This window comes from Gopherus flavomarginatus, chromosome 13 (assembly GCF_025201925.1).
Source record: "Gopherus flavomarginatus isolate rGopFla2 chromosome 13, rGopFla2.mat.asm, whole genome shotgun sequence".
Classification (NCBI taxonomy): Eukaryota; Metazoa; Chordata; order Testudines; family Testudinidae; genus Gopherus; species Gopherus flavomarginatus.
The window spans coordinates 12533763-12558852 of NC_066629.1; the positions used below are offsets into that span (position 1 = coordinate 12533763).

At 39.7% G+C, this 25090-nt stretch overlaps 1 protein-coding gene across 6 annotated transcripts in view; it reads right to left on the minus strand.

Moving 5' to 3' along the window:
* The window catches only part of CDON (cell adhesion associated, oncogene regulated), a 95396-nt gene that overhangs the window by 34026 nt on the left and 36280 nt on the right, over window positions 1–25090 (minus strand). For 5 of the 6 annotated variants that reach the window (XM_050921545.1, XM_050921544.1, XM_050921550.1 and 2 more), the window contains exons 2-12: window positions 24863–24997; window positions 21765–22037; window positions 14503–14649; window positions 14069–14212; window positions 12670–12957; window positions 11090–11359; window positions 9925–10278; window positions 5866–6158; window positions 3919–4093; window positions 2218–2346; window positions 153–359 (exon numbers count right to left, since the gene is read on the minus strand). In XM_050921545.1, the coding sequence (XP_050777502.1) occupies window positions 153–359; window positions 2218–2346; window positions 3919–4093; window positions 5866–6158; window positions 9925–10278; window positions 11090–11359; window positions 12670–12957; window positions 14069–14212; window positions 14503–14649; window positions 21765–22037; window positions 24863–24938 (2356 nt within the window). In that variant the 5' untranslated portion in view covers window positions 24939–24997. The remainder of the gene's footprint in view (window positions 1–152; window positions 360–2217; window positions 2347–3918; window positions 4094–5865; window positions 6159–9924; window positions 10279–11089; window positions 11360–12669; window positions 12958–14068; window positions 14213–14502; window positions 14650–21764; window positions 22038–24862; window positions 24998–25090) is intronic. The other variant, XM_050921546.1, reaches the window with a different exon arrangement.

Below are 25090 nucleotides of genomic sequence, written 5' to 3' on the forward strand. Positions count from 1 at the left end.
ATCGTGTTTAGTATTCTTAATGAGTCTGTTATTTTAGCTGCTGAAGGGCATGACCAGAAATAAGAAATACTTCTCCTCATGAGAAAATCATCATCTAAAAGAAAAAGAATGTGGAACTAAAAATCCTAAAGGCAGCGAAAGAGTTTTAATACCTGGCTCTAAGTTGCGAACTTCCACTGACAGTTTAGAAGGAGAGATGCTATCGGCTGCAATTAGCCAATCACTGTTTCGGCTCATACGCTTGTACTCGACTTTAAAGGCAGTGATGGGGGAGCCACCATTTGCACGTGGGATCCATGTGACATAGACAGATGTCTCGGAAGCTGTGGAGATAGCAGGGCGATCTGGAGCTTCTGGAACTGAAATGGGAAATTAAGAAAGATGTACACAGGAGTTAGATGAGAAACATGGAACTCTATTCTCTACAGAGCACACTTATGATTAGTTTAATCAATTAAGTTAGACCAAGTGTTTCAAACATGGAGATTTTTAAATCCTCCTCCTTTTATCCTTAAGAGCTGGGAAGAACCCTAGTACTAAAAAGTCTTAAACTGTGTATGAAAACTTAGTTATGGATGAGAACACAGCCATTTCTAACATCAGTGATTACGCTGCATCAGACCAATGCAGCTGAACTGTGGGAGCGCAAAAAAAAGTTCTTAAATAACCAGAAAACATGGAGCTATGTTCTTTACTCAACAGAATTGAAAGAGACGTGCTAATACACTAAACCCTACCTCTTCCCTGGGACTACAACAAAAGGAGCATATACAACAGCAGCAGGTTGGTTTGGTGAGAATAAAAAATGTGAACTGAAATTCCCAGAACCATGAAAAAAAAAAAAAAAAAACCACCTGATCCATAAATACTACTAAGCACTGTATTGCTTAAGCATAATTTAGAACAAACAAGAGCAAACCAAGCATGTAAGAAAGGATATCAATACTTACTGAACTCACTTGAAGTTACAGACAGCAGTGGGAACAGAGAAAATGGAAAGAGGTGGTGTTAGCAATCTGGTTATAAGATGTCTCATCAGTCAGAATGGTTAAGTCTTCACTGCACTGGCTTATACACATTGTTAAACCACAAGTGCCACAGAGGGAGGAAAGTATTTAATAAGGAACAGAAAGGCAATAGGTTATCTGGCACTAACTGGATTTTAAATTCTTAAACTCGTTTTCAGTCTATTTGGGTAACATTTTCAAAAGTGCTGAAGGGAGTTAGGAGGCTAAATCTCATTTACAAAATTGACATATGCACTTAGGAGCCTTAGTCACTTTTGAAAATTGGACGTGGGTGCCTTTGAAAATTTTACATTTTGTGCTCATGTTATTTACCCTCGCTTTGACAATGATCTCTGCAAACAAGCCTTAGTGCACTGCAGGAAGGCTGACACATTTAGCAGTAAGATATTTAAAGGGACATTTTCAACTTAAAAATCACACCTGTTGGAAAATGAATTACTTATTCTTACAATATCCAGTTTGTCTATCACTGATAAACTACAGAAAAGACACTGAATTTGTGCATCTGATAGCACCTTTGTGTATTGTCACCTTCAGTTTCCTCTGTATAATTTGTTGCTCCTGTTCTTGCTGGTCTTTCACAAAAAGTCAGAGAGGAGAGAAGACCACAAACATAAGAAAAAAGTCCCTGTAAATTATCAAAATTGGCAGTGAGATTAGGGGTCAAGCAGGGCAAACTATTCAACTCATTTTTAGAAACTGACTAAATTTCAAGGGAAGCGTCCCTTTAAATATCAAATTCACTGGATGGGAAATCCATTTAAGGACATCTCAGTGTATAAATTACACTCTTATGCAAGACAGGCACTGCATTTTGAGGATTCATAAATAATTACTGCAAGTCACAACAAATGACTGGATGAATCAAGGTAACTACTTAATACACTGCTTCACTGACTGGGATGAACCTTTTAGTTAACACTCTTAAAAGCATGAATAATCTGATCCTTTCCCCTAAAAATGCACACAAGCATAGAAAATCTGGTAGTTTGAAGTCACTTATATCTGAGCCTTGCTAACGGATCATTCACAAGAGGAAGACCTGCAACAGAAAGACAGACCTAAGGAATAAACAGGGACACATGACACAGAAGTACAAACAATTATAAGCACTTGAGAAATTAGCTTCAATGCATCTCGTTTTATATTGTAACATCTAACGTGAATTGGAGACGGTCCATTCACCTACCTCCACTGTGTCGAGACAGGTCTGGAAGGACCACCCCAAAGTTATTTGTCCCTTCCTGAATGACAGGATATTTAGGAATGCCATGTGGGGGAGATGGGGGCTGAGTGTTTTTTGAGGAGGATGTTCTTTCTAAAACAAGTTTGAGATATGACAAATAACTCAGCGACTGCAGAAGACATTGCCGGAAAAAGATCTGTTCACTGCATCCTTACAGTATGCTCCCTCCCATTGCTTTTATACAAGATAGCAACTTGAACTGTGGTGCAGCTGGCACTAAACCTAGCTCCAATTCCCAGCCAGGCTAGCTGTGCACTAGGGAGTTCTTCAGGGGCTGAAGGAGAAGAGAATTCTCCATGTCAACCTGCAGAATCACTGCACAAGTCTCAGGCTGGAGTAACCTCCATAGTAACTGCACAGCTATAAAGCATGATATGCACTAGCCCCACCCAAGATTTCTGCTGTGAGTTCAACACCCGTTACATTGGCTTCCCCCAAATCATGCCCCTCAGTACACTGGAATCACCAACACTGGTAAAGGAGTCATGTTGAAAGTACTCTAGCAACAATGTGGCAGTATCTAATGAAGCCCCAAAACTGGCAATTAAAAATTGATACTAGTGTTCATAGCATATGGCTGCCTCCTCCTGGAAATAAACCACTAGAATGTCTAAATTTTTAATACAGCCAGTTCTTGTATTATATATGACCAATTGTTTGCTTAAAATGTTACTAATGCAAAGAATTAGAGTGGATAATATATGGTCATTCAAACATTTAATGGCCAATTTAAACCTCAAATCAAAATCCACTTAAGTTGGAAATGAGAACTGGGTTAATGCTCTCAATACAGAGTGCACTACAAAACTAGCACACCAATGTGCACTGGAAGTTTCTGCACAGGAAGGGCCAAGGCTTTTTTTTACACAGGGGTTTCACAGGTCAGGACTGAAGCAGCTTTATTCATTTGGGTGAGGACACTCAGAATGGAAGGACCAGTCAGGATTCAACTTCTCTAAGTGTTATGTGGAAAAGGCTGACTGGGGCCTGGCTGCCTTCTGACTTTAGCGAGGCTACTTTCAGTAAGGGCTTGTACACGCTACCACTTATGTTGGTATAAGTTATCTTGCTCAGGGGTGTGAATAAGCCACCCCCAGAGCAACATAAATTACACTTATCTAAACACCCATGTGGACAGCGTTATGTCAGCAGGAGAGCGTCTCTTGCCGACGTAGCTACTGCCGCTCAGAGGTGGCTTTATTGTGACAATGGGAGAGCTCCCCCCCTAGCGGCATGGAGTGTCTTCACCAGATGCGCTACAGCGTTGCAACTACACTGGTACAGCAGCATCGCTGTAGCACTTCCACTGTAGATTAGTCCTAAGAGTCCACATACAGTGTAGTTGCCTTTGTCGTTTGGTTCATGAATTGAGATGCAAATAATCACCACAAACAGCATGACAATTGAGAGTCTGCTGTCTTTTACTAACAAGAATCCTCTCAGCATACCGCTATGGTACTACACCATCAGAATTTGCCTTACAGCTAGACTCCATTTACCAACCGCCTTAGTTGTGATAGGCGCTTCCTTTGACACTACATTCAACCATTGTTTCCACAAATAGCTTTATAGACAAGCCACAGCCAACTTAAATTACAAGAATGTTTTGGCGATAACTTTGCATACAGGAAACACAGCACCTACCTTTGCTGGTGCGAAATGTAAGCATGGCAGGCTGGCCTTCACCAGCAGCACTCCTCGCTACCATCAGAACTTCATAGAGGCTGGAGGGCTCCAGTTCTGAGAGAAGCAGCTCATTTTCACTTCCAGGAACACGAACTGTATGCCAGCTTCCCATGACGCTGACACCATCATCCAGCTGTACAAGAGGGAATGACAAGATGCTAAGAGCAAGACAAACCATGACTTCAAATTTAGATGTGGAAAAATATCAATACTTCTCCAGCTGAGCTGGTTTTCTGGACATTATATAAAAATGCCAAAAATGTCTATTTATGTTCAATGGGCTTTACTTAGTTGTCAGTGACAGCCCTGGAAATCCAAGTCTTTTACCCACACAGCAGGTAAAGCACAAGCGGCAGCTCTGTGAGCTTCTAAACCATGTTTCTGCAACAAATCTAAACCCTCACCTACAGGATCCCCCCATATTAAGGCTTGAGAGAATTCAGTCTCCACATTAATTTAGCCCACTGCCACTCAGCTGAGACAGCTAACAATGCTAATTAGTACATATTGCAATAGATATTTACTGCAAATGTTTGTGCCTGAAGAAACAGAATGAGGACAAATGATTTCAAGCAGAATACCTAGCAGCCATTAGATGGTGTGTGCCTCTCTGGATTAAAGCAGAGCCCAAGTTGAGAAAGGTGACAGTCAACTACCCTATCCTATCCCAGCCTTCCATTAATTTAAGCATCTTTACATGTTTATTGGTTATGAGTAACACAAAAGAGGGGAGGGGGGTGTTTTATCTGCTTGGTTACCGCCAGAGGCTGGAAAACATCAGCAGAAAGATTGGAGATTTGTTTTTATTAGTGTACATATTCCTTCCTCCCTCCCCCGCTTTTTTTCTGTTTTACAGTGAATTCACCAGTTCCATTAGGCAAAGGAAAGATTTTTCTTAATATCTGACCTTCTGAGAAAAGCATTACCCCAAATCCCAAAGAAAAAGGCAGAGATTCTATCAAAAATAAACTGCTAAACAACATAAGACTTTAATAAAAACATGGAAGGGAGCTCTAAATGCTATGGATTACTAAAGTTTATACTGACGGCCTTGATTCAAATTCTTTCTTCAAAAGAGACATTTCTTTCTAAGCTTTATAAAGAAATCTTAGAAGAGGAGGAAATCAATTAAATAATTTTTATGATAAAAGAGATAGATGCTTTTAAAACCATGATCAACTGTCTACTAAAAATACATAAATAAAAGCACTTAATATAGAAAATATAATTGCTAGTGATGGACAAATTTGAAGGGGTCACCTAAGCACCAAAAGTTTTGAATACTTATCAGAACCAACTATCTTTGGTTCATAAATTAAATCGGCTGTCATGAGATTTCCTGGATTTGCCTGGTCAAAAATATCTTGCAGTATTTCTGCTTCAGAACAAGGATTTAAACTTATAAAAATATGAACTGCGTAACAGCCCTTCAGAAAAAAATGTCTGATTTAAGATTTAGTCCGATGTGATGCTTGGTTCTAATTCTAATCCAGGAAGTTCACTGCTTGCAGAAGTTCTATTCAAACTACACAGTGCAAGTGAGATCAGAACCAGACATAGTGACTTGAAATGCATTTTTTTAAAATTACTAATGTTGTATGAATAATGCTCAACCAGAGTCCAATTCCACACATACAATAATGGTACTACAATGAAAATAAAAACTTGAGTTCTGTTCAACAAGGCCCAGTTAAACCCAGAAAAAACAGCACCTAATTTCAAACCATCCCTAAACAGACTGCCTGTGTCTCCACAGCAAAACTGTGGTTCAACTGTATTTTATTTTCAATCTGGGCTGATATCATAGCTCTTAACACCCATGTTGCTGGAACAATGATAGGTTCCTTGAGAAGCCTAAAACTATCTGCTCAAGAGTTATGCCTATCTCCTGCAAAGAAGAGGTACCTTGCGATATTTCACGAAGTAAGCATTGATGGGCAAGCCGCCATCCTTTCCAGAGCGCCACACCAGGTTATACATGTCTGGCTTGAGTGTCTGTGGAGGGCTGAGGATGATTGGGGCTTCGGGAGGCAAAGCCCCATTGGGTGTCTTTTCTGTAGCAACTGCATCAAGATGCAACTTTGTCGGAGACAAATTTGAGAACCCCACTTCTGTATCATAATCTCCATCACCTTCATCACTTTGGGCAACCTCCATAGGAGTGACTTCTTCAGCTTTTGTACTAGATTCAAAAGGAACTGCAGAAGAAAAATACTGGTTATATCTACAAGACAAAGTCTATTTGCTCCATGCACTGGGAAAAAATAATGAACTACTGCCCTTCACTCCTAGATTCTACTGCATCTTCTATGCAGTAACAGAGCAGGGCAATATTTCATTGAACATAAGCATTCTAAAGGTGTAGTACCTGGCAGATCGACAGCAGTGGATGTGTTATAATTGATGTACCAGGTACATTAGGTAGCAGCAATGTACTTAGATGGAAAAGTAAGTAACTACACTTCTACCAGCATAAACAGAGTAATTTGAAGCAACTCAAAGGCATTAAACCAGATCTGTACAATTACAATTTACTGTACAGTATGTACAAAATTACATTAAGGGCATTTTCTTAGCTCACTTTGTGACATTTTAGTTGAGAGTAATTTCTACTAACATTGAACGTTACAGAGCTGAAACCCAGCCAACTCATTTGAAAATATATTGCTAAGAATGAGATAAGCTTCAAGTCAGATCTAAAATGCTATTTGTGATATTAAACATATTTCTGAAAGCCCTCTACGGGCCTCCTCCTGCCATCCCATAGCTTTAGCTGAAATGAGGTCAGTAGTACTGGAAAGCATAACAGACAAAAATACTCTTAGGGAATCCTGGAATTGATACATAGCTTGTCAACATTCCAGGCAGCAATGGGCTGGCAGGTTGGACATCTGAGGTTAGCATCAAGACAAGCATCAAACTTTAAATATTGAAATGAGAACACTGAGGGAAATGAGACAGCTCCTGAGGTTGCACACTGAAATGCTAGATTGCCAGATGTTCTTAGTCCTGCCCATTTTTTCATATAGATCTGTGTAAGTTTCTGTTACGTGTTGGGGTCCAGAAAGCGGAGGGGAATAAAGGGAACTTAGTTTACAAAATAAACAGAAATTCCTCGGTAATGTAAAGCATAAGCTGTGTTGGCCTGGCCACTTTAGATTCCGTCAAACCTCCATTAAAATACCAACAAGTGTCGCTGCTATTTTTGGCCACTTCTTGGAAGCTGAAGGGGAAGGGAAAGGGTTTTTTGTTTTTTTTTTTAAAACTGAAGCCCATGTTCTCAGCAAGCATTGGTTTATTTAGGAATGCTGCAGAGTTTGGGGATGGGAGTCATAAGCAACACAAAGAGGAAGCCTTCAAGGCCCGACATCAGCTTGTTCAAGACAACAGAAGAAATGCCTGACAACATTCTCACTCTTGAAGTGTATCTAGTACACTAAATTAACCAGTGAGAAAGTGATGCATGCTGCATATTAGTATCAAAACCCAACGTTCTGTTCGTCTGATGAGTTGGAAGGCGTACTTTCCTGTGATGGGCTAGTAAGGATTTCTGGATGTACACAATCTGACTTGGTGACTGTTGGAGCAGGGAACTGGACGGCAGTACGGGGGGAATTAGCTGTGGTTTAGGTTGATGTGAGTAGACCTACTGGCATTATTGCTTTCACTAGTCTTGAAGGTTAGTTGTTAACTATTGGCAAACAATTTGTATTTAACTTGTGGCTAGACACCACAGGACAGTAATATTTATTAAGGCTGTTCAGATTTATGTGCCTACACCAGAGGATTTGTCAAGGTTTCTGTATCATCTATTTCAGGATGCAATGTGGGGTACTTCCACTACCTCTCTAGTCAGGTTAACTATTCGTCCTCAGCTTCTTAGTCACTGCACCCTTGGAAGAAATTCCTTAGCAATCCCACAAAATAAGCTAGCGTTTAATGGAAGTTAGCACGGAGATTTGTGGTCGGTGTTCTATAACATACCCAACGACAGCCTCCTACAACCAGCACTGCAAGACAGGCGTTACTATTCAAGATGAGCAACATTTTCCAAAGCATCTAAATGACTTAAGACACTATGTGCCATGGAGTTAGCTTCCTAAATCACTCAGGTGCTTCTGAAAACTTTGACATGTTCACTTGAACCTACTGTAGACTGAACTGACTGCAGAACAACATCGGTTTGAGACTTCTGCTATTAGAACTGATTTATTAAAGTCGTATGGCATATAAATATCTTTTGGCATTTAAGTCAATAGTCCTTTGAATTGTGATGGCTCTCAGCCAGCCAGCTTCCAAATCCATTTAAAGGTTAACAGATCAAAACCAGTGCCTTTACTGTCACTTGAATGCCAATCAGAAGCCAGTGCAACGAATTTGAAACTGAAAAACAAGTATGACATTTAACTTGTAGAACTCACTCTCACAAGGCTGAGACATGGCGCCAGGATTTTTATTCCAATTCAGGATGAGTTCTGAGAATTGTGTTTGATTTTGGGTTTATGAGGTCCGTTAATGAGAGTTTTTTTAATATTAGAACTACATTGAGAGATTGTTTTCTCAGTTTGTTTTTTTTGGTTTGTTTTTTTAAGAAAACATCATTTCAGATATATACATTTAATTCGGGGGGGAAAAATCTACTAAAGTCTAATTAGAAACATTTAGGGAAAAACTCACTTTGTGTTATATATTTGATAGCACTTTGAGTGTAGTCAATTTTTATATAATCCCCTACTATAGTCAGTTTCTCCCTTGCTAAAAAAAGAACCACCTACACATCAAGATGGAAGTAGAAAAATATATTTTAAAAAAGGATTTTAATATATTTCAGGACATATTTACTAGTGTTGTATCAGAAGCCAGAATGCTTAAAAATTAGGCAATAAAAAAAATAAAATGATGTTTTATGTGAATTATGCATTCAATGTATTTTCTATAGTTTTTAACTTGCTTTCTGGCTCAGCACCTTTTAACGGGGTTTTCTGTTTTCCCTAGGATGTGTTTTGACGATTGTACAGCACGACTAAGGGTAAACTTTTCAAAACCATCTACAGGATTTAGGCTCGTCAGTCCCATTTTAAAAGGCACTTAGAAGGCTAAACCCCATTGATTTTCAATAAAACTTACGAGCCTAAGTGCAAGTCTCTTTTGAAAACGTACATAAGCCTAAATCATTTGGGTGCTTTTTAAAATTTTGCCCTTGTTTTTGTTAGGGTAACTTTTTAAAATTAATATTTTTGTGATCTTGTACATAAAATTATAACAAAAATAAAGATTTATTTTTATATTGTGCCTTTAGTTTAAGAACAATCTCTTTCTAGTAGCACCTCTAAGAACAATGAACACTCAGTATTTCCTTTGCAAGATCAAGCCTTTTATATTGTCTGTTTTTAGATTTCTCATCTACCCACAGTTAAGGTCCTGGTGATGGTGGTGGGGCGTGTGTGCGCGCTACTGAGAACAGCTGAAGATTTACTTGACTCTTCAAACACTGTTTTTGCTGTGCACCAATTTCTCAGTGACTGAACCATAGTCTTTATGGCTGAATGCTGGGCTGCAACTACACAACACTTCAGCATGTGATTCTAAACATACTTTTTAAAAAAAAAGCCTGTAGAGATTGTAAAGTGAATTTAGTGCTTGTCAAAAGTCCCTTATTGGATCAGACTGGAGAACTCACTCCTCTAATTCCAAAATGGGGCTTCCCCACACAGCCATCTCCCTTCCCAAAGATGTGCCACAATACTGAGACACACTGGTACAAGCCTTAGTCTCAGGTGAGATGGGCGACAACTATGAACCTAGCCAACTCATTTCATGAAATAGCCACTTAATTTCGAATTCAGATTCTGATAAACTGACCTGTTTGACACTAAAAAGATGTTTCACCACATAAGGCACATGCCAGAGAATTGAAAAGGTTAAACATCAAAAAGGCTCATGGAAACACTGATGTTAGCTTACCAACGGTAAGAAATGCGTCGGACAGCACTGAGCCGTGTTTATTTGTTGCTTCACAAGAGTATTTCCCAGCATGCTCTGGAGTAACTGCTTGAATGTATAGGGAGCTCGATCCCGCTCGAGACATGGTGAAGTAGACGGGTTCTAAAATCGTGCTGCCTCTTCTTGTTTGTGGAGATTTTCGTGGTTTTGAATGTAGGACCTGAGAGGGGTGGCTAGTAATAAGTCCATGGCTGTTGTACCAACGGATTACAGGAACAGGTAGTCCAGTGGCATTGCATGACAATGTAACATCACCACCATCTACCACATTGGCACTAGCTGGTGAAGAAACTATAACCGGCTTGGAACCTTTGCCTGTTTTTAAAAAAAAAAAATTCATAAATAAAATTAATTCACTGTGCTATGGAATCTATTGTCTAATGCACAGATGAGCTGTTAATATGGTACAAAAATGAACACATTCAAATATTTGTCATTTATACAGTTCTTTAGTTTTCTGGTTGCTAGTAATTCCCCAATTCACTGCCTTACTGAAGAAGGGACTGAAAACCATTAACAGTATTGAAACTTTTATTTGGAGAAGGCAGATGCAATATTAATCTTCAATTTGCACTTGGGGTGTACAAGAACAAAAATCTCAAACCTTAAGTCTGGAATTTGTCAGACAAATTCCAATAGACTCTGAAACCATTCAACTCAGATGATTTAGGACAATAGAGTCAATGATCAGACTCAAATTAGGTTTAGCTACATTTGGATTTAATCCTGAAATTTAGATTTAAAAGTTTGAGATTCAATACAACTGAGTCACCAAATACCTCCAGCTCTCCAAATATTCCTCCTGTCAAAACGTGGCTAAAATTTCATAAAAGCCAACACTGTCTAGAAGAGAAACATGCAAAACTATCTGAGGCAAGGGATTTTTTTTTTCCCTCTTCTTTTAAATTCTGGATCCTTGAAAGAAAGAAGCTGGGTTATAGCTCCCACTCCTCCATGAAATACTTCAACAAGTGATGGATAAATCGTATAATTTGCTGATTACTGTGGTCAGAAATGGACGCAGTCAATACATAAACCAAATCTTTTGGCAAGAAAACTAAATATGTATCAGAAAAAGCAAAAGGTTTTAGTTTAAGTTCTTGGATAGTTAAAAATGTTCCTATACCTGTCTGGATTTGAAGTCTCCCAGTGGATTGCATAAAACCAATCCCATTGTTTGCCACACACTGGTACAACCCAGAATCCTCCTTGGTGATGCCAGTGATTCTCAACCTGTTTCCTGTGACCAGATGTCGTGGAGACAGATGGATAGGAGCTGCATTATGGAACCAGGTAAGATTAGGAGCAGGGTTTCCATGAATGTCACATGAGAAATGTATAGTTGCACCCACAGCCACTGTTTGATCCTGCAGTCCTTTAGAAATTGAGGCAGATTCTATAAAACAAACAATGTGAAATGCTGCAGGCTGCTCTTTCAGGAATTACGCAGAAACTAATTACTAGACCACACATTTAACAACAATATGAAATCATGCAAACTTATCACACATATGAAGGCCAATCTTAGTCATGTCTTAAGCTTAGTGAAAGATGAATACTTGCTTCTAAGGCATTTGCTCACCACTCCTTATTTTACTGGTTTCTTCCTTCCGTGCAGAAAAGTCATGCTTACACTACAAAAGTAAAGGATTCCTTTAATGGAAAACTGTTTTTTGACAAAAACTATTTTCTATCTCAGCATCTCTACTTTATGAAACAAATTTTTCTTTTTTTTTTTAACCGTTCAGACTGTTTGGCCGGAATATACACATATCTAAGCCCTAACACATTTACCCCAATCAATGACTGCGTGGTTTTGAAAATCCCACACAGAACTAGCATGAAGAAACAAAATGCTCATATTTTTTATTTACAAATTAATGTCTACGACAAACGTCCAGAAGACTTGCAGCCAGAGGTACACTGTTCATTAACCACACACACGCAAGCCCAGACTGTAGCCTTTTGCTAGAATTCTATTTCACTCTCAAGAGGTATAGAAAAGTGTGCTAATCTCCAGGAGATGAGCACTAGGATCATCCTTAGCTACTTTTCTATTTTAGGTAATAAGAAGAACGTTGGGGGTGAGAAAGATGAAAGGGTGATTCCTTCAATATGATTTAAGGATGCTGCAAGACTGATTCTATCTCAAGTTATGCAGTGCCCAGAAAGAATTGCTACAAAAGAAAAAGTGGAATGCAATGAAATACAGAGACACAGCAGTAGCCAGCTACATACTGATGGGAGGGTGAGGAGGACATTTTAGTATGCTCACCCCTTCCAGCTAACTTTTTGTTTAGTTACTACCATGAACGAGGAAAGGAGATGCATCCTACCGTGGCACGCGATTCATCCAGTACTAGAAGGTGTGCATGGCATTTTTGCAGACAAACAAGATTACTAGTTTTGTCCCGAGGAGTTTACAAACCAAAATAGATTAACACAATAAAGAAGGACAAAGGATTTGGTGAGAGGATAATGAGTCATAAGGAATACAGGCAAGGAGAGATTGTGATATAATTATTAAGTGTATATCTTAATTCTTTGATGAAGTAAAATTAATTTTAAAATACATCAGTCCTTGTCTAGGTTGAAAGAGCATGAGGGAACCTAGGGTCAAGAGCTACTATACAACAAAAACAGAAATGGTCTTCAACATAAAACTTGCAAATAAAAAACAATTCAGTTCCTTCCTCTATTTCTTACCAAGTATAGTTACTGTATAATTTATATATTTCACTATTCCAGACTCATTTGCCACCACACAGGAGTAGTTTCCAGCATCCAATGTATCAAGTCTGTCGGTCACAAGATGAGAGTGCAGCAGTCTCCACCTGCCTCCAGTTAGGGCATCCTGACCATCCTTAAACCAGTGGACATGAGATGCAGGCAACCCACTAACAACACACTCTAGAGTTAGGGGACTGTGCTGAGGTACCGCCAAAGCCTGAGAAACGGTGGGGTGAAGAATGCGAAAGCCTTCTGCAGAAGTGCCTGGAAGTAGAGTAAAGGGATGCACAAAAGATAAACTCCTTAACGATCCATTTTTAAAATTGGATTATTAAAATATTTTTTCCTCTAGTGGTTCTCTCTCCTTTCTATCAAAGCCCTGAGGTTCTGTGTGTTACCAGATTTACTCACTCACATAGTGGACAAATTTTCCTTAGGGCTGAGTACAGCGTGTTGGGGCTCTCTTGCACTGGCACCCTCTCAAAATCAATTGGAGTGGTGGATATTGGACATGGGGCATTCCCCTTCCAGCAGCTAAGTGCAGAGTCTTTTTTGGCATTTGAGCCTACATCTAAATAAAATAATATAATATCTGGAGATATACTTATCTCATAGAACTGGAAGGGACCCTGAAAGGTCATCGAGTCCAGTCTGCTGCCTTCACTAACAGGTCCAAATACTGATTTTGCCCCATATCCCTAAGTAGCCCCCTCAAGGATTGAACTCACAACCCCGCGTTTAGCAGACCAATGCTCAAACCACTGAGCTATCCCTGCCCACAAGAGCAGTGCACAGCCACTATGCTGCTACTATAAACTCTGTGTTTTACTCTTGCAGGAGTTCATTACCCCTCTACCAATGTTCCCATCACTACCATTTACGCTAATAAGAGAACGAAACGTAAGTAGCAAAAAATTACTCCTTTTGCAAAAAGAACAGAAAGAGCATTTTACCACAGATCATGTATTTGATAACTCATGTTTGAAGAGAGCATGAAGTTGATAATATAGGTGACGGCCTATACAGTGGAGTTATCCTATACTGTACTGATGAAATACATTACAAAAACACATGCAGACAAGACAGACATTGCAGACCCAGAGATTTTTAGACAACTAAATATTCATGCTCAGAATCTTCTTAGGTTAATTTTTTCCTAAAGTCACAAAATCGTAGTCAGTTAAATCAGATGAAAAGTATTCTGCAGACATTTGCTAGCTAGATTACATATAGCAGAGGAACAGAGTTTCACTCATCAGAATAGCAAGACATTAAGATCTAGCAGAGTTTATTAAAAATACTAATTTAAGGTGGATCAATTTAGTTTGAAGCTTTTATCCTTTAAGCCACCCTCGTAGATATACTAAATACTCACGGCTGACTACGAGCTTATGTCCAGTGGGTTCTAATTTGAGATCATGAGTGACTGGGTTGTATGCTGCACATTTATAGGAGCCTTTATCCTCCAAAGAGACATTCAAAATCTGCAGATTTCCAGATGGAAGAATTAGGTAGTTATCTGAGGAAGGGAAAAAGGCTCGTTTAAAATGAGTTTCAAAGAAACCGTTTTAAAAATTTCTGTAGTCAATTTATCTAGCACCCTGTTTTATTAAAACACATTGCTGTGAACTAATAACTCCGCTGACAAAAATTCATTCCTGTAATGGATGTCTTTACTAAGATAGATGTATCTAAAATAAATTGCATAAAGAGTTTTCAACTTTTTAGGATATCACTCAGTTCTGATTCCAACCAGTATTTTTGTGGCAGGTTATTTATATTAGTTATTAGTGTCACAAAATCTCTCACCTGTTGATTGTTCCAGCCATTTTCCCCGTACTCGAAAGCGAACTTGTGCTTTAGGGTTACTTTCTGGTACCTTACAGCCAATGAAGGCAGCACTTCCTTCTTCTGCTGTAACTATGTGTTTCACTGAAGTATCAAAATCATCAAGATCTGGAAGATAGTTTACAAAGGCAAGTGGGATTGTAGATTTTGGAGGAGGTGGGGTTAAAGAGTAATTACTGATTACAAATACAGCAGGTTTTGATCCAAATGAATATTGTTTTTGACAGCTTCTCTGAACTCCTCTGTAAAGAAGTGTGACATTTCATGTAGGGCTGACAAGCGCTTAAAAAAAATTAATCACAATTAATCACACTGTTAAAGAATAATGGAATACCATTTATTTAAATATTTTTGGATGTTTTCTACATTGTCAAATGTATTTATTTCAATTACCACACAGAATACATGTACAATGCTCACTCTATTATTTTTATTGCAAATATTTGCACAGTAAAAAACAAAAGAAAGAGTAAAGAGTACTTGTGGCACCTTAGAGACTAACAAATGTATTTGAGCATAAGCTTTCGTGGGCTACAGCCCACTTCATCGGATGCATGCAGTGGAAAATACAGTAGGAAGTATATATATATTTTTTACACACACACACACACACACACACACACACACACACACACACACACACACACACACACACCATGAAACAATGGGTGTTACCATACACACTATAAGGAGAATGATCAGTAAGGTGAGCTATCATCAGCAGGAGAGAAAAAGAACTGTTTGTAGTGGCAATGAGAATGGCCCATTTCCAGCAACCGACAAGGAGATGTAAGGAACTGTGGGGGAGGCAGGAGGATAAGCATGGGGAAATAGTGGATGGGCCATTACACAAAGGCTTCAGGTTTGGCTCCCTCACCCAGGGTGACAGAACTCTGGCAGACTCAGTCTTCGGTTCCCCTCCCCGGTGTCATGTAGTTATTTTTGTTGTCAGAAGGGAGTTACAGTGAAATGAAGTTTGAGAACCACTGATGTAGCACACTCTTTATCCTGAAAGTTGAACTTACCAGTGTAGAATTATGTACAAAAAAATTACTGCACTCAAAAATAAAACAATGTAAAACTTTAGAACCTACAAGGCCACTCAGTCCTACTGCTTGTTCAGCCAATCGCTCAGACAAACAAGTTTGTTTACATTTGCAGGAGATAATGCTGCTCGCGTCCCATTTACAATGTCACCTGAAAGTGAGAACAGGTACTGTTTTATGCGGTGTCACAAGATATTTACATGCCAGATGCACTAAAGATTCATATGTCCCTTCATGCTTCAAGCCCCATTCCAGAGGACAAGCATCCATGCTGATGATAGGTTCTGCTCAATAACGGTCAAAAGCAGTGCAGACCAACGCATATTCATTTTCATCATCTGAGTCAGATGCCACCAGCAGAAGGTTGATTTTCTTTTTTGGTGGTTTGGTTCTTTAGTTTCCACATCGGAGTGTTGCTCTTTTAAGACTTCTGAAAGCATGCTCCACATTCCATCACTCTCTGATTTTGGAAGGCACTTCAGATTCTTAAACCTTCGGTCAAGTGCTGCAGCTATCTTTAGAAATCTCACATTTGCATATTCTTTGCATTTTGTCAAATCTGCAGTGAAAGTGTTCTTAAAATGAACATGTGCTGAGTCATCATCCAGGATTGCTCTAACATGAAATATATGGCAGAATGCAGGTAAAACACAGAGCAGGAGACATACAATTCTCCCCCAAGGAGTTCAGTCACAAATTTAATTAATACTTTTTTTTTTTTTTTAAACAAGCATCATCAGCATGGAAGCATGTCCGCTGGAATAGCAGAGGAAGCACGAAGGGGCATACGAATGTTGACTATATCTGGCACATAAGTATCTTGCAATGCTGGCTACAAAAGTGCCATGCGAACACCTGTTCTCACTTTCAGATGACATTGTAAATAAGAAGTGGGCAGCATTATGTCCCATAAATGTAAACAAACTTGCTTGTCTTAGCGACTGGCTGAACAAGAAGTAGGACTGAGTAGACTTGCATGAGTGAATTGAAAAATACTATTTCTTTTATCATTTTTACAATGCAAATATTTGTAATCAATAATAATATAAAGTGAGCACTGTACAGTGTGTTGTAATTGAAATCAATATATTTGAAAATTTAGAAAAAGATAAAAAAATTTAATTTCAGTTGGTATTCTATTGTTTAAAAGTGCAATTAATCGTGATTAATTTTTTTGAGTTAATTATGTGAATTAATTGCGATTAATCGACAACCCTAACAATGTAGTTCTCAATACCAGACCTAGGATATGGATATCTGAACTTCTGTTACATGAAGAGACAAGCGTTTTCACTTGAAGGATGGAAAAAACTGAAAATGTAGCCCACTTGTAAGTTCCACAGACCTACTTCATGAAAAATAAGGGAACAGAGAGGCTCTCAACCCAGGAACTAAGTGTGTCAATTACTAGTTCTGAACTTAAGGCAGGAAGCAATTTATAGTACACGGACAACAGGTACGTTGTAAGCTCTATGCATACAAAAAGGAGTTAATTACTCTGGGAGAAACATAACCTGACAATGAATACATCAGTGAGGAATGCAGCATCTGCCATTCACTGCCTGTACAATGAGTCAAATATAAAATCTCAACCTACAAGTTATAGCATCTCCCAACTTTGTTTTTAATGCTGCTAAAAACCCAGAAACAGCTTGTCTTAGGCCTGGTCTATACCTAAAGAGTAGGTCAAACTAGCTATTGCTTATGGGGTGTGAAAAATTCACATCCCTAAGTAGTCTTAACTAAGTCGCTTTAGTACCTGTGTAGGCACCTCTAGGTTGACAGAAGAATTCTTCTCTTGACCTACCTACCACCTCTCAAGGGTGTGGATTTACTATAGCAATGGGAAAATCCCTTCTGTTGCTGTAGCAAGTGTCTACACCACAGTGGCAGCTGTATGGCTTGTAATGTAGCCATACCCTAAGTCCCTCATGTAGTGCAGTATAGTATGCATGTTGCTCTTTTCCTGCTGCCTTCTATGTTCAAAGCTTATAGCCTGTGAAGTTTGTCTATGCCGATTACCCTTACAGGTCTCTTGAGGGGGGTTTGTTATGGGTCAGCACTTTACCAAAACACTTTGTCTTCTCAATTATGAAAAACTCTCCTCTCACAGGGATTCTGGACATGCTCCATAGATGGGGCATCCTTAAGAAGACGTTACTCAAAATCTTGGCTGACAAAGGCCCAATTCAGACATAACCATACTCCGAGGAAACTGTCTTCAACGGCACATAATCTTTTTCTTATGAACTTGGCCCATGAGCCCTCTACTGCTTCATGTTTCTTTTTTAATTACCAAGCAATTTACAGATCAACCACCAAGGCAAAGATTGATTAGATGACGGAACATAAGAGAAGAGAGGAAAAACAGCCAAGAAAACAGGAATTTAAAGACAGATGATTTTGACCAAACTAAATTGATAAAAAATGAAACGGACATTTTTGAAAAAAAAGAAATCATGAATTATTCTTTTGTCTTCCCCTCCCTCCTAGTTTCCCAATCAGTTCTAGTGTCCAAGTACTTGAGAAAAGAAATCCCATTTAATACAGCAAAAGGAATTCGCAGAACTGACACAAACCACATTTGAGAACTCCACTTGCATTTACTACTAGCAGTTGCTTTGTGTAAGGCAGATATTGCTGTGAATTGTTAAAATAAAGAGATTGCAAAGGGCTTTTTGTTAGCGCTTTATGTAACACAGGCCTCAACGCAGAAAATTCGAAAGCAAGAAATGTAGCCAAGAGCGTATGGTTTTGTAATGACATGGCAGATCAACAAGAGTTTACACTAGAAAATTCTTTTGCCTGGAGGAGAAGTTTGTGGGATCCTTGCGTTATAAAAGCTGTAACTAGAAACATTATTTCCAGGTCTCAGTGTGACTACATATAGTAGGAACCGCTATTAGTGTGAGAGTTAGAGTATCTGTTCATTCCTTATCCGGTGCACAGCTTACGGAAAGAAGATTCACAAGATATTGACTCTCTGCTTTACTGAGGGTAAGAGGAAAAAAAGGCAAAAGGATTTTTGCTTCTGGAAATCAAGACTATAGTTGCAGAAAGCAATCTATGAGAACGTTTCCTTTTCCCTCTAAGCACACAGTCAAATTTTGTATGTGTGTTTTCAAATACTTTCAGAAATGGAACACTTATTTCCCATTAACGCTGTGGTTTTAAATTCATCCTCAGAACGTAACTTTGGAAGGTCTGCATTCAAGAAAATCAAAAGAGTTTGGGAGGAAGGAAATGGTCAGCATGTGGACAAAAGCCCTTATATGGTTCCAGGGACATATGGGGCATTAGTCGCATTAGGAAGGGTATGGGGACTTATTTGAGAGTAGGGAAAAGAGGGAACCAGAGAGTTACTGATGTCCCTGCCAAGAGAGTGTGACTGTTTTCAGGAAATCACTCAGGGCATGTGGATTTTGGTTATTTTTCTCCAACTTTCTGGCTATCAATCTAGCTCTGATCTGGCCAGGGCCGGCTTGAGGGTTTTCGCTACCCCAAGCGGCGGAAAAAAAGACGCCGAGATCATGATCCGCGGCACTTTGGCGGCAGCTACACCATGCTGCTTTCTTCTTCAGCGGCAGGTCCTTCCCTTCGAGAGGGACCGAGGGACTTGCCGCAGAACAGCCCGACGTGCCACCCCTTCCCCTTGGCCACCCCATGCACCTGCTCGTTGAGCTGGTGCATGGAGCCAGCCCTGGATCTGGCTAGCAGCTACAGTTCTGTTTAACGCTACCTATTGTGGATCTGTCATTTTTGTTCTTAAAGTGTTACAAACAGTACCCTCATTGTTGTGAGAGGCACTTCATAAGTTATTAGCCTAACTGATGATATTTTGGCACCTCTGTTACCTTCTTTTGCCTTTTCTCTCTTCAACACTACTGTGTCTGTGGGCACTGACTTGTGGGACGGGGAGTTTGTGTTTGCTAACAGGAAGTTTTACTGGGAAAGAGGAGACAGGGAGAGCACACTCTTCCTGGAAAGATGGTGTCCTTTGCTGCTTCCCATTAGAAAAGCCTACAAAGCAAGGTGTGATCTTTTAGCCAGAAAGTAAGGCCTTAGATAACTCGATCTCTCTTTATCTGACCTAGCCATAGCATTATTCCCAACATCCTCAATGTTCTGTTTACAACGCCATCTTTAATTTCTATCTCTTCAGAATGCTGCTGCTAAAGTCATCTTCTTGGCACATCACTCTGACCACATCAACGCCACCTGGGAGTCTCTCAGCTAATTCCCACTTCACTTCTGGAGCAAATACAAGCTTCATCTTTGCTTACAAGGCCATTCATAAGTTAGCCCCATGCTCAGTGGCTGATTACTAATCCAACACATTGACCTCCACCATTCCCAGCCTTTACCACCCACACCAGTCAGCTTCTCCTTTAAACACCTCCATGCTTCCTCCCATGATGCTTCTCACACATAGGGAAAGCACTTGGATAAAATCTGAACAGCCACGAACCTTATCTTCCTTCAGATCCCACTTAAGACTCACCTCTGCCATGATGCCTACAGAACCCAGCCTGCTGATCATGGTTACATGCTACTAGTCCTCTTCCCCTTCTTTCCTTTGCTTCATCCCCTCCCAATTAAAAACCTCCATAAATTACACTGCACATAAACCAATGAAGTAGTGTCAATTCTTCACTATATTTTTTGCTTCTAAGTTTTATCCTCTACTGATGTGTGTTTAACCCGTAAGATCTTCAAAGGCAGACACTGTCTGTCTGTCTAGTGCCCAAGGGCCCAATCCCTTTGGGACTACCATAATTTAAATATGTAATACTACTACTAGCCCACCCATTAATTGCATCCCACAAGGCACGTGTGTCCCTTTTTCATGCCACATGACGAGTCATAGGCCATTGGGATATGCTGCCTTCTATGCATGAAACGGTCTTCAAACTACTACACTCCTCGTTTCAGTCTAATTTTTGTAATGTATTTCACCACAGTGAAAAACATTTCATTTCCTTCTGAAACTCAGTGATACCTTAAACAAGAGTAATTCATATTCACCACCACTCCTATTTTTACAGGGATAAAAGTCACATTGGATCACCAAAACGTGCTCATACCCAACCTGAGAAATCACGATTTTATCGCTAAAACTTGTCTCATCCTACTTTGTTTGCTATCCTCTTATTACAATTTGAACCAGTAGCTGAAAGCTCGTGCTGGCGTTTAAGTGTAATATGTGTAAAAAAAACTGAAAATGGCTGCCAACTTACAAATTAGATGGTAACCGATCATGTATCCCAGTGACGACTGAGGCTGGTGATTTTCCAAACAAAAAGCGCTCTCAAAATTCTAGACTTCAGTGTGACATTTAAAAGTTACTGTGTATGCTGACTGTGGTGTTGTGTAGGTGGTTGTGTTGATTTGTGTCTGGGTGGGCTGGGATATTTGTGCAGGTAGCGTATGAGGGCTGTGGGCTACCATGAGGGGTTGTGTGTGTTTGTGGTTACTGTTTTTGCCAGTAGTGTTACTATGTGAGTGGCTGTGTGGATTTGAGTGGATGGCAGTTGGTGCAAGTTATCCCCCATCTATGCAGTCTCCCACATACAACCAATGAAACTGTTGCATGCCAATTAGCAAGGGTGGCAATGAATATCATAGTCATCTAGGATTCATTATCTGGCATAGATACATGCCTTACTGTAGCTGTACACCGCACAGATGTAATTTGTAAAGTCAAAATGGCTGAGAACTTAAAACTGGACAACAGATGAGAAAATCCAGCGATGCTTCAATCTTGTGATATTCTGAACAAAAGGAGCCCTCAAGGATGCTTGTAGCTGCATCCATTGCTTCATACCGACTCAGACATTTTAGGTTTTAGGTTTTTTATTACATCATCAATTTTAAATTATACACAAGATATTTGGGGCAGAGGCCATCTTTCTACATTTCTGAAGCATGAATGGGTGCTATATTAAATATATATGGAGCGGTTTTAAAAAGCGCTATTTTCCCAATAAAGTTCTAGAGTGCTTTTCTTTAAAAGTGAAAAATAATATTTTCAAAAAAGGTGCACTATAAATTTTCTGAAAGTCTACATGTGTCAGGTTTTTTTCATCTCTACAATGGAAGAAACAACATTTCATGCAACTAGTTGATGGTTATTAAGTTTTGCCATGGAGTTAGGAATAAAAGTAGAAAATAACTTACAGCCTACGGATACTACAGCAGGCCTGCTCACAATTGCACCAGCACTGTAATTGGCAATGCACTGATAGTGACCAGAATTTGAGGGGCTGAGAGAGAAGATTGTCAAAGATCCTAGCTGCACCTCCACTTCCTCCACCCTGCTGTCCAACCTCTGTCCGTTAAACATCCAAGAAATGCGAGCTGTGGAGGGTTCAGCAGAGCAATGAAGCTTTACAGGCACACCAGGCTTCTGGATAGTAGCCAGGGGCTCAGAAATAAAATGAGGAATCATATCTAAAAGGAAAGAAAAAGACATTAAATGGCTGAACAATACTTAGCAGTACGACATTTGAATACTCTCTGAAATCTTTCTGTCTAGATCAGTTATACTTTGACTTGTATGGAAGAATGGACCAGATTTATTTATTACTGTGCAAATATAAAAAATATTTCCCTGTAATTGTTCTCCAAAAACATAACTTGGCAAATCATCAACTCTAGAGTCTCGGGTCATGTGGTAAAAATTCTCTTACATTTAAGTCCTGAGTGATAGCAGGAGCGGCGCCAGGATTTTTGGTGCCCTAGGCAAGGGTCCTTCCGTACTCCTAGTCTTCGGGGCACTTCAGCAGCGGGTCCTGGAGCGAGGAAGGACCCCCTGCTGCAGAATTGCCGCCGAAGACATGGAGCGCGGAAGGACCCCCCGCCGCCGAAGATATGGAGCGCAGAATGACCCCCCGCCGCCAAATTGCCGCCAAGGGCCGCAAAATGCCGCCCTCCCAAATCCTGGTGCCCTAGGCGACTGCCTAGGTCGCCTAAATGGAAGCGCCGGCCCTGAGTGATAGGTCGGAGCAGAGAGTGGACAGTTTCTTTCACAGGAGTACAAGTACTGGCAAAATAATAAAAGGCAGGACAATGCAACATTAAACCATTTACAGAACCTCCCAATTCTCTGAGGAGACAGGGTGTCAGTGGTAATCTGTCAAAATGGAGATCTTTGGAAACCAGGTAATTGTGTTTTTTCAAAATATATTCATCTTGACAGATTCCCACCACTAGAGACTAACATGCCACTGGGAAGTCATTACGACAAAAGCAAATAGCCTACAACAATGAACTAATTGAATCCACCTTAATATTCATGAAGGAATAAGATACATCCAAAATTATGTAAGTGAGAAAAGAGTCTTCTCCAAATTAAGATTACCAGGGACAGAAGAGTGTGGGTGTCCAAAGACCAGGAAGATTTTGTTACAATGAGACTAAATCTAAACTTAGTGGTCTTATCAGGAACCTTCAACTGGTAAGCATATGCCCAGAAGACCACATGGTTCTTTGCAAATCTTCTGACGGGACACAGAATGATAATTTGAAGATGTAGCTAATTTGCCCTGTATAAAATGTACTTTGACATGAGTTTCAAAGTCCTAGACCTACTATGCTGTCAAAGTAGCTTCAATCAGCTTGCAATTTAGGCATGTTTATCTACGAGACTGCAGAACTTATTAAATTAGGATGAAATAAAATGTTAGAGTCTACCTAAATTATATGCAGTGTCAGTCCCAAGATATAAGAGAGACATGGTGGGTGAGGTAACATCTTTTATTGGACCAACTTCTGCTGGTGAAAGACACGCTTTCGAGCCACAGACAGCTCTTCTTCAGGTTACCTTGTCTTTCTAAAGTTTACCTGAGATTTTCATGTGCTCCAAATAATTGGACTTCACCAGGTAGAGCCTGATGAAGATGGAACTGCATCACCACATTTGTAAGACTGTGAGGAGCCAAAACAACATCGTGAAGCTGTCTGCATCAGCTCACCATTCACATTTGAAAAAATACTTTCACCATTGTAAGGGCTAAAAAACTTTATTTGGTAAATGAAAACTTGAGCTCTGCACAACTTGGGTTACAGAAGTCCTTTGCAAGGGCAAATTTCATGCTCCTCAGACATCAGAGTTTTTCCAGCCCTACCCACTGAAACATTGCAGAAAGCAGTTGGAAACAATCTCCAAATTTGTGCCCGTTCCTGCTAACAAGAGAAACTGGTGCACAGAGGCAGCAAACAAAAGGCAATACTGGCGACTTCTGTTATGTTAGAAACAGAAGGGAGGGGAAAAAAATCAGTTTGCCAAAAAGGAAAAAAAATGGTAGTGGAAAAGCGGTTTCTAGTTTGTGAATATGTTGTAAACACTGAAATATAAAAAACACAACCACATAGTGTGTGTTTCACAGTGACCTATGAAGTTTCCTGTGAATGGTTCTGCTCAATTAATATTTTCTTCTAAAAATCAATTCACTCTTCCACTAGTTACACAGATCAATTTCAGATGAAAGATTGTTTAATGATTTTTAACTGAGCCATAAAAAAAACATGCACAAACTGAAAAAACCCCTGGAAATTAAAGTGTGGTTCTACTCAGAAAAATCAACTCCATAAATATGGAATCCTGGGGTTACATAAAGATGCCAGATCTATTTTTTTCAGCTTTGATACTTTTTCTGGACGCTAGCGCTACAAACGTGAACTGAGATCTCAGAGAAAAGCAGTGATCTTTCTAGTATGTAGATCAGCATCAGTAAAACTAGTGGCATTAGGTACATCTTTGTCACTCCACTGTCTTCAAATTCTGCCCTCAGCTATAACTGTGAAACCACATTGTTTTCAGAGTGGATGCACAGGGTATACCTGGGGCAGAAAGTGACCCTGAATCTGGAATTTACTTAACAAGTTTTAGAATGGTTGAAGAAAAAGATTCATCTCACCCTCCTGCATTGCCTATGGAGGGCTAACGCTAGCAAAAGCTTGTGGCTAAATTAAGACAAGCTGACAGCACACAAGGAGCAGTTTGATTATTAAAACCATGCCATTTTTACATAAGAGCTTTTCAGACTACAGCCAGGCTTTAATTTGCTACAGATTCAACTTCTACCTATGTCTTTTTGCATACTTTAAACCATCCCTAAAACAGCACCTTCCAAGAGCAACAGGTAAGACCTGAACTGTACACACAGTGCCATGACAGTTTAGTTCAATTTTTGGGCACCTGTAATCCTCAGTCATTTTGAAAATACAGGCTTCTAATACCCAAGCAAATTACCTAGGTCAAGATGAAGCCTTACCTGAACTTGTAGCAGAGAAGAGAACTGTAGCAGTGATGAAGAGCAGTGCCTGTAAGGGTCTGGGATCCGGATGCATAGCGCCAGATTACAGAAATTGAAAGCAGAGTTCCAGACTAAGATAAGGTACTGAGAAAACTATAAACAAGAAAAAAAAATCTACAGTAAATTTCAGATACTCTTTCCTTCTTTGCATACTGTTGACAGAAACAGTCTGACATTTGATTCAAG